Consider the following 10,651-nt stretch of genomic DNA (forward strand, 5'->3'; position numbering starts at 1 on the left):
GACCCCTGGATGACCTCGGGTGATCTTGGCCCACTAACTGAAACAAACTTGTTCTCGGCGGTCGCGATTACCTGGCTGATGGTGACTGTACTCACCAAGTTTTATGCCCATAGGACAGTTTTTTACTAATTTGACCTCAGATGACCCCTTGTGACCTCAAAATGACCTTCCAAAATTTGGCTCTAAATGTTGACTGTACCCACCACGTTTCATGCCCATATGACAGTTTTAGTAATTTGACCTTGGATGACCCCAAAATGACCTTCCAAAATTTGACTATAAAAGTTGACTGTACCCACCAAGTTTCATGCCCATACGATAGTTTTTACTAATTTGACCTCAGATGACCCCTGGATGACCTCGGGTGATCTTGGCCCACTAACTGAAACAAACTTGTTCTGTCTGAGGTCCAGATGCACCCACCCACCAAGTTTGAGGAACATGCGACCCATAGTCTCAGAGAAAATAGGCGGAAAACAGTTTTTACTAATTTGACCTCAGATGACCCCTGGGTGACCTTGACCCACTAATCAATACAAACTTGTTCTGTCTTAGGTCAAGATGCACCTACCCACCAAGTTTCATGCCCATATGACAGTTTTTACTAATTTGACCCCTAGATGACCTCTGGTGACCTTGACCCACTAACCAATACAAACTTGTCCTGTCCCGGGTCAAGACGCACCCACCCGTCAAGTTTGAGGAACGTGCGACCCTCAGTCTCCGAGAAAACAGTTTTTACTAATTTGACCCCTGGATGACCTTGGGTGACCTTGACCCACTAACCAATATAAACTCGTTCTTCCTCATACCAAGCTGCACCCACCCACCAAGTTTGAGGAACGTGCGACCCCCAGTCTCCGAGAAAAGAGGCGGACAGACGTACAGATGTACAGACAAACAGATGTACAGACAAACAGATGTACAGATTCTAATTTGACCTCAGATGACCCCTGGATGACCTCGGGTGATCTTGGCCCACTAACTGAAACAAACTTGTTCTGTCTGAGGTCCACTGTCACGATTACCTGGCTGATGGTGACTGTACTCACCAAGTTTTATGCCCATAGGACAGTTTTTACTAATTTGACCTCAGATGACCCCTTGTGACCTCAAAATGACCTTCCAAAATTTGGCTCTAAATGTTGACTGTACCCACCACGTTTCATGCCCATATGACAGTTTTTAGTAATTTGACCTTGATGACCCCAAAATGACCTTCCAAAAATTTGACTATAAAAGTTGACTGTACCCACCAAGTTTCATGCCCATACGATAGTTTTTACTAATTTGACCTCGGATGACCCCTGGATGACCTCGGGTGATCTTGGCCCACTAACTGAAACAAACTTGTTCTGTCTGAGGTCCAGATGCACCCACCCACCAAGTTTGAGGAACATGCGACCCATAGTCTCAGAGAAAATAGGCGGAAAACAGTTTTTACTAATTTGACCTCAGATGACCCCTGGGTGACCTTGACCCACTAATCAATACAAACTTGTTCTGTCTTAGGTCAAGATGCACCTACCCACCAAGTTTCATGCCCATATGACAGTTTTTACTAATTTGACCCCTAGATGACCTCTGGTGACCTTGACCCACTAACCAATACAAACTTGTTCTGTCCCGGTCAAGACGCACCCACCCGTCAAGTTTGAGGAACGTATGCACCTCAGTCTCCGAGAAAACAGTTTTACTAATTTGACCCTGGATGACCTTGGGTGACCTTGACCCACTAACCAATATAAACTCGTTCTTCCTCATACCAAGCTGCACCCACCCACCAAGTTTGAGGAACGTATGCACCCCAGTCTCCGAGAAAAGAGGCGGACAGACGTACAGATGTACAGACAAACAGATGTACAGACAAACAGATGTACAGATTCTGGTGAATTATAGTAAGATGCTTCGTTGATTTGGCATCCTTGTACAGTAATATAAGCTTTTCAGAAATATATACTTATAATGGTCTAAAATGTATTCATTAAAAGTTGTGTTGAATTGAATCAAAATTGGTGATATTTTTCTCATTTTACATCATGTTACACAAAAGATGACCAATTCATGACATGCGACCATATACAGTATTGCATATTTGTTTGCGCCAAAAATAATTTTCACTGGGCCAAAATTGAGACATACGGCCTCTGAGTAAACACTGTTTCTGACCATGACCCACCTATCCTGAAAATCTGAAGTCATTCTGGCCATCCATGCCAAAGATACAGCATCCGGACGGAAGTACGGAAGCACAGAAGGAAGCACGGAAGGAAGCACAGACATTGCAAAAACAGTATGCCTCGCGGTGGAGGCATAAAAATGAAAGCTGTGATTGCCAGGAATAACTTTCAACAAGTGTCATTTGGCATTTTTATAGAAAAAAAAACACAACTTTCTTTATTTTTATATCATTATAAAAAAAGTGTTTCATATTTAATGATTTTTTGGGTTGGTCGTGTCTGGGCAAACAAACATGTTTTGGCCTAAACAGCAGCCGTAGCGATAAATTAAAGGTGATCATCAATTATGTACTCAAAATTCAGCAAATTTACTTTTTTTTTTTAATGATACGGCGACAATTCAGATCTACACAATCATATCAAATCAAGTTGCAAAACTCTTTATACACACAGCTGGTCCAAATGACGTTTTCTACATGGTACATGTGGCTCAAAATATGCTAAGGTGTCATATTATAGCCATATATTTTGACATCTTTTTTTTAAAATAATAATTATAGAAATGGAATATTTGCTAGTTTAGTGGCAAGTTTAGACCTAGTAAAGACATAATACACAATTTAAGTAAAATCCTTTCACTCTAAATAATAAAAAAAAATAAAAAATAGCTGTGGCCACGTGTTTTGAACTCGCCACCCTTAGCGTTACATCACAAATATTATGAATTTTTACACCAATCAAGTTTCAAATTAGAATATCTCCACAACTATCAACCCTAAACTAGCAAAAGTATACATTTTTGGAAAGCTGAAGGCAAAAGCAATTTAAATATACACATTTCAACTCACTGTACAGGGTGACCTTGAAGTTATACAAAAAAAAAAAAAAAAATCCAAATAAAAAATGGGTCATTTAATGCATTGCTTATTACTAACTTGCAGTTATAAACTGAAAGTAAACAACATTGATTTGGTTAGAGGTTAGGGGGAGCCTACTGACTCTGGAAGAAACAAAATCACAGCTGTTTGGTAATCTCGGAATACAGGGTGTCCCAAAATATGTTCAATTTTTTTTACATTTCAACATATTTTGAACTGAAACATTTTACCCCTAACCCATACAAAAAAAGTAAGTCCATAGTTAGATTCCTCATCAAATTTCCTCTCAGAAAATGTAAACTTTGACTATGATAGGATAAGTAATTAAAAATTTACAGCAACTTTTAGATTTTGAAGACATCCGCATTGCTTACTACAGTGTTTAATATGAAAACGGGTAGTTTTGTACATAAAAATTTGCATTTTATAGACTAAACCAATCAAAAAAAGAAAAAAATGATTAAAAACAATTAGCAGAATTAATAATCTTTCAAAAGAGCTCTTAACCATGTCTGTAGCCCATATGGATGCAAAGATATGATCAGTTGATTCAACGCACACACACAAAATCTTTATTTCCCATAGACTTTGCACATACCGCCACCGCCTCATCCGCCACCGCCTCATCCACCACCTCGGTCATTCTGAACTCAAACAACTCTAACTCCACTATCTTAGCTGATAAACAATTCTCCTTTGGAGGTCTGTTAGGGCACTTATATAGCTACAAAATGACACCAAACACACTTCAATACCTTTTGTTTAAGCAGAGATATAACAATTTGAACGAGTCTCGATTTGGAAAAGCGTGCAACAACACCACCATTTTTGGGTGGCGAGTTCAAAACGCGTGGCCCTGTAAAAATGCCTATTTTTACACTTTTATTTGTAACATGCCAAGAGACGCCTTTTTTCAACAGCTTTTAATTTTTTTTATGGATCCTTATAGAAATTCATGTGACCTGTTTCCCAAAATGGTGCAGTAAACCAATAAAAAAACCAGAAAGAGGCATTATGAATTATAAGTTAACAGATCAAAAAAAGGATTTAAAAGTTTGCCTTTATGATGTTACTATTGTCTGTCAAACTTTTGATTGATTTTGAAGTCCCTCAGTGTTTTATAAACAAAGACTTGAAGCATAAACTAAAGGGTAAATCTATTGTAAATAACTTCATTTCTCCATATTATAATCAATTTGTAAGTGGCTGCCATCTTTTTGAACATATAACAATTTTAAAATTTTTCTTGAAATGTCTGTCAAATAGTAACATACGCAAGACGGTGCTGTAATTCCTGCTAAACTAGGGTGATACAGCTAATTATGCTACATGACATAGCATTTAGCTCCACCTAGCTTTGTGGCACTATCACTTTGTGATGAGAAGCTTTTTTGATGACACAATCCATTGTTAAGTGTTGTCTGTCAAACATTTGTACGCAAGTAACATACGCAAGATTTGTATGTGTCTGTCAAAAGTAACATACGCAATACGTTAAAAAAATTAAAATCACTTGATGTTCACATTATGATGATAGTTTAGAGTTTATAAAAGTGTTTTTAAACATGTGATTTATAAACTGCATGTGATCTTTATTCAATTTCCCATCTTGAACTACTGTTTTTGCCAAATTATTATTCTGTATGTTACATTTGACAGACATCTTATGTATGTTATGGCTTGACAGACACACATATTTTATTTATAACAATTTATCCTCCTTATTGTAATATTTGGACACATTTTTTTCCACAATCAGTTGCTGTAGATCCTACACCTAAATAACCACAAAATACCTTATGTAATACTTTATAAATTTTTATTTGATTGCAGAAAATCATCAAAATTGTGTCTGTCAAATATAACGTACGCAAGGGCTAGAAAATTAAATTTGTGAAGTAAATGGTCTATAACTTATCTTTCTTTTAGTGTATTATGAACGATATATGAGCATACTATAATTTAAACCTGGTTGGAGACCAAAAGAAAAGAGCTGGAAAAATAATTGTGTGTTACACTTTTATGACACCTTACATGTAGCTTATTTTGAGCCATGTATATATTGTAAACATCTAATCGACAATATAAACTCAACAACACTGACCCAAAACAAATATATCCATAAAAGACATTATCAACAGTTGTTTTTAATTTTCTTTCATGTCTACAGCATCATTTAAACAAATTAATGTTGAACATCTGTTGCACGTTATAGTCAAATATGAAATAGCATGCAGTCCAAGTACCAAGTCCCACATATTGAGTCAGATCTTTTTAACAAACTGTAGTGTAATCAGTTTATCACATTATCACATATTTTTGATGTTTAGCATTTTAAATTAAAAATTAAAAACATATAGACTTGGAAAGCATAGCTTTCTAGTACGGTAGTTACTACTACTAGTGGCCACACATACAACTCGGTGCGATGACAAACTAACATTCGACAGGGCTCATGATCACCACGAAAGTGGGTGGTAATAATGTAGTATGTGCATGTTAGTCGTAAAGTCGCAAAGAATTTGCAAAATGAGAGAACTTGTGTTCTCTCTTAAAAAATTAATAAGAATTGAATCGCATCACGCAGTAAAACGGTACCATATTTTATAAACATGCTTAAAAATACATCTGGCATCAATTTAATACCATCAAAACGAGCACTGTTGATCGCCACCGAAAGCTTGCTTTAATCAGTGGTTTATGCATTGATACACTACAGCTCTTTTCCACAAAATTGTTGATAAAAACACAAAATTTTGGCAAAAAAATAAATCTTGTTCAATTTAAGAATTAATATTATTTGATAAGCCCCTTCATCATGTTCATGATATTGCCATGCCGCTGGCTTGCTGCTGCAGCAAGAGGCACAACGTTTCAGCAAATGACAAACTTTGTTTGATTGAATATCAGTTTACACTGGGTTTCAGAGAAGAACAGCAGTCCCTTGCTCGGATTGACGTGAGCGTCCTGTTAACGAAATAAGCACTTATCCTCTTGTCCAAAAATCACTGGGGACAACCATATTGAGATATGTACTTATCCTCTGGACAACCACTATATATTACCTATTAAATATGGCACATTTTGGGGACAACCAAAATGTTTTGAGGACAAGCAGAATTTATGCTTAAAGTTGTCCTCGGGCCAACCTCCATATTTTTCTTATTTCGGACACTGATGAGCGACATGCACGGACCATTGTGCTCACTTCAAGGGCGCCAATCTGTGCTGACCAACGATTTGACGCACAATCAGCCAATCAGAGTATCGGACTGTTGCTATGATTGTCAGACGATTGATTCAGCCAATCAGAACCCCACTTCCGTGTCTACGCTCTGCACGCTCTCAAAATATAAACAAGTGCCCTTCTTCTCTGACAAAAACTTTAGTTTTGATTTCTACTTGATTTCGAAGGATTCTCTAGCCTCAAGTCAAATGAGATGCTATCAGTGTCATTCGGTGAGCAAATTCGAAGGCTAGCTATTAATTAAAGTCATAATGTACGATCTTTTTTCAGAATTTACCTTTATTTTTTTCAAAACCAATTTTTTGGCATATTTGTAATACTTACACATGTTCTAACTTAAATCTATGAGCAAACTGTCAAATTCTTTCTATTTTTAGTAAAACGGGACGATTCTGTTGGTCCGACATAAAGTCATAATTTTTTAGATTATGACTTTATGTCAGCCACGATCGCAAACCGTAGTCTCGTACAAAACTAGTTATTACGCCCCTCCACATGTGGAGGGAGCGTAACTCAAACTGGCCGCCAGAGGAGACTAACTCTGAGGCCGCACTCGCTGTCCTAATCCAAATAGTGCGAGATGTTTCGAGTGATAGAGGTGAAGTTTATGATGTTGTTTCTTTGCAAATTCCCAATGTTTTTCAAGCGTCCAAATGTATTGGGAACTTTCATAATGATTGCATATTATCATTTTAGAAGAAAAAAAGAAAAAGCTAAAAATTGAAAAAGATCGTACATTAAGGCTTTAAATGTGCTAGTTGTTTATTTCGTGGAATTTTAATTTATGCAAACTTACAAACTAATTATATAAAAACTTTAATATGAAAACTGTATTTGGAATCAAAAAAATCCATGTAATTTCTTTCTTTTTTCAATTCTGATTTTTTTTTTTTAATTTTAAAACTTGATTCAATGAATGATTGCCGTCTAGATTTAAAGGCGAGTGATCAATCGCCCGCTAGCATGATGCTACATGTAGGGCAAGCAAGTGGTCAAATCGCTTTCTAGTCGTACGTATGCAGTGGTCGAATCACCCTCTTACTTAGACTATAGAAAAATTATTTAATTTGTGTACATCGTGGAACATACTCTTTGCGTGGCTGTGCGTCGTAAGCTGTTGTACGCAGATAACATTGCTAATATGGACGCGTAGTCTAGAGTAGCCTTGTTTATGTTGACGTTGTACGCTTGTGTATTAGCATGATTAGTCGCGGAGTAGTTGAATGTTCCACGATGTACAAGAATTTAATAATTTTTCTATTCTGTCGGTCCGGACGTGCCACATCACTTCCGGTTGATGATGCGACTCACGGTCGATGGAAAACAAGTCCCTGATTCGATTTTTGTTGATGATTTCTGTCATTGGTGTTATGTAAATTTTGATAGCAAATAGTCCTGTGGAATCAAACAACCGTTTCTAAGTCTTCAGAGTGGAAGAAACTTACTTGATTTACCGTTTATATACTGACAAACTTAAAATTAAATTCCATGGTCGAGTGTGGTTTTTTCCGAAATTGAATGTCACTCAAACAACATCGCTAAGCTATGTAGCCTCCACAGCCGGTTTCTTTCCCTGCCCTGTTGTTCATAACAAACTGTGACTGAGCCACATGCAGTTTGGGCCCGAGACTAGAGATATCCCGGATGTTGGACGGACAGAATAGTCTGAAAGATCATTCATACCAATTTGTTCGAAATATTTACTAACGGTCAAAGCTTGCTTTGACCGTTAGAATCCGTTCCTACTGAATATCGGTCGGAACCCGGTGTATAAAAATGCATCGGGATATAAACAAAGTGACATGACTGATAAAAAATGCTATGTATTGGCTTACTTCACCAGCACATATTAATAAGCGTGTCATTATATAAGTTTTATTGTACTATTACCTGCCTGTTTGCACTTTCGATGCATACGATCCTAACATTATAAAGGAAATATCAGCTAAATATTCGCAAGTTTTTCAGAGCTGGATCCGCCTGCACATGCTATTATTATTGTAGCCGCTTGCGCCGTGTTGATGGTGAAACAGTCTCAACCTACGAGGGCATTTCACACACGTAAATTGTGCTTATTAATGACTGAATAACGCTTTTGTGGGGTTGAGAATATTATCGACGTAACAGGCTCACGTGATAAGCAATTAGTTTTTAGTGTTTTTAGTACAAACCTAATTTAACAATACAAAATATTGATATAGTCTTATAAAATAGTCCAAAACAAATCAGCAGTTAATGAAGAAGTAATTTCCGATATACTGTCAGTAGCAATTAGAAAAATTTATTATTTTTAAGAGTTTTGTTTATTAATACACATGTCTAGGGAAATTGAAATTACAAACTAGAAACAACAGTAAATTTTATTTCGTGAACTGACAGTTGAATCATCGCCGATCAATGGAAAAATGGGAGCAATTTTAGTGATGAAATATCCACGCAATTGCACTTGAAATGCGAAGTATTACTGAGAATTATGTTGGGAACGTGTATAGTAACAAATTGGTAGGTCATGTTATGTGGAAAGTGGTATTTGAGGGTATGCTTATTGAAGCAGTCAGTGGCCTATTGTATTAAGTATACGGTGTTATTTACATGTTTATTCCTGCACTGCATTCAGATACTCGAGGACGCTAGCTACGAATGCGAGGGCATCCGTGAGCAAATTCGTAGCTAGTGTTTCTCGAGCAAATACCAATACGAATAATGAAATACAGGGTGTTGAATAACCTCTCTTTCGTTTTCAGGAATTAAGGCTAATTCATTACAATATACCGAATGAATAGATTGAAGGGCTGAAACTTGAATGCAAATTGGGTAAAATTGTGATTCGCAGCGCAGCGAGCGATATTTACAACAAAAAAAAAGGCCTGTTGTCGTGTTGAACGTAAATAAAAGCAACATGCAAAAACACATATTCCTTACAAAATCATGATCTTTGTACGTGCTGAAACTCTGCAGACCATCAATGGACACCAAACGTGGTCGAACATCATACGAGGAAAAAATCATCAGCAGACGAACCCATCCAAAACTTGCAACACACACGGCGATGAGGCCAATGCCAAATAGTTTCTTATTCATTCTAGCACCTGCCATTTGTCACAAATATGCTCAATATGAGCTTGAAGCTTCACAATCTTAATTGCACCTGTTAATATAATGCATAAATTGTTTCAAATGTTAAAATTTGTCAAGATTTTGTAGAGTGATATGACCTGCGATGCAGACGGCAAACTTGTTTTGGTTTTTGACGTGACCTTTCACCTTTGATTTGCAGACTTCAAAAAAATGCTATTTAATATAACTTTTTTAAATTTTGGAGCAATACCATCTGCAAAGTTCATTTATATAGGAATAACGAAAATTATATTTTAATATTTCATGAATTAAAATTCAATGCTTTTTGAAATACAAGGTAAAGAGTGTGGAAACTCCATGATGACCTCGATCGATTGATTGACAGATGACCCATGCACATGTCATATTTTATTTTGCTGGCAACTTTTGAAGTTGAAGTTGGAATATTTACTGGAATTGATGGGTTACTGCATTTTGCAAATTCTGTAGTCTAGGGTAAAATATTATTAAATTAGTATTAACATTGTGACTGACGTGTCACAGCCTCGTAAATCATGTTAAAATAATTAATGAAAATTTCATTGAAATTGTAAGGAAGCTTTACAGTTTACCATGTTTACTAAACATGTAAAGTAATATTCAGATTTCCTTTTACAAATTATAGTCAAATGCAGCAAACCTTTGACGAGCGTGACTACCGTGATGTTGCAAATTCGGAGCTAACTGCGCACAGTTCATTCATAAATTTCCACTAGCATGCATGACTAGGCAACAGCAGATCGCCTCACAGCAGCCAAGTCTCAGAGTCGGAGACAAGTGCGTCCAGGGGTGGAATTTCGTAAAGTGCCACAGGAGTCCAAGTGGATTCTCGCAAGCGAGTTGTGCGAGAGTCCATGGATTCCCGTCAATGGATTCTTGTTGTACAATCTTGCGGGAGTCCAAAAGGTACCCGGGAAAAGGTATTACACATGTAGAACATGATTGCCTGATTATAGGTATGCTAGGTGAATTTAAATTTGCCATCAAACTGCATCATTTTATATATCAAATTAAAGCCCTTGAGTAAACAAAGCCAAAACTGAAAACCATTTTTTCATAGCACTTTCCGTAGCAAAGTTACATCTTGTCAAAGATTGACTTTCATCAAAAAGTTTCAGCTAGCAAAATTCCCCAAAACGGCATGGCGGGGGTGTTTCTAGATCTTAGTCTCATTATGATAGCAGCTTTTTTTAATGGAAATGCTATCCAAATCCCTCTAAAATTCCATG

The 10,651-nt window shown here is 36.9% G+C and overlaps 1 protein-coding gene across 1 annotated transcript in view; it reads right to left on the bottom strand.

The window, feature by feature from the left end:
* The window catches only part of LOC140147661 (uncharacterized), a 31,111-nt gene extending 21,571 nt beyond the window's left edge, over positions 1-9,540 (bottom strand). The window contains exon 1 of the mRNA XM_072169432.1: positions 9,228-9,540. Within this exon, the coding sequence (XP_072025533.1) occupies positions 9,228-9,401 (174 nt within the window). The 5' untranslated portion in view covers positions 9,402-9,540. The remainder of the gene's footprint in view (positions 1-9,227) is intronic.
* Between the last annotated feature and the right edge of the window lie 1,111 nt (positions 9,541-10,651).

This window comes from Amphiura filiformis, chromosome 3, assembly GCF_039555335.1.
Source record: "Amphiura filiformis chromosome 3, Afil_fr2py, whole genome shotgun sequence".
NCBI classification, from domain to species: Eukaryota; Metazoa; Echinodermata; class Ophiuroidea; order Amphilepidida; family Amphiuridae; genus Amphiura; species Amphiura filiformis.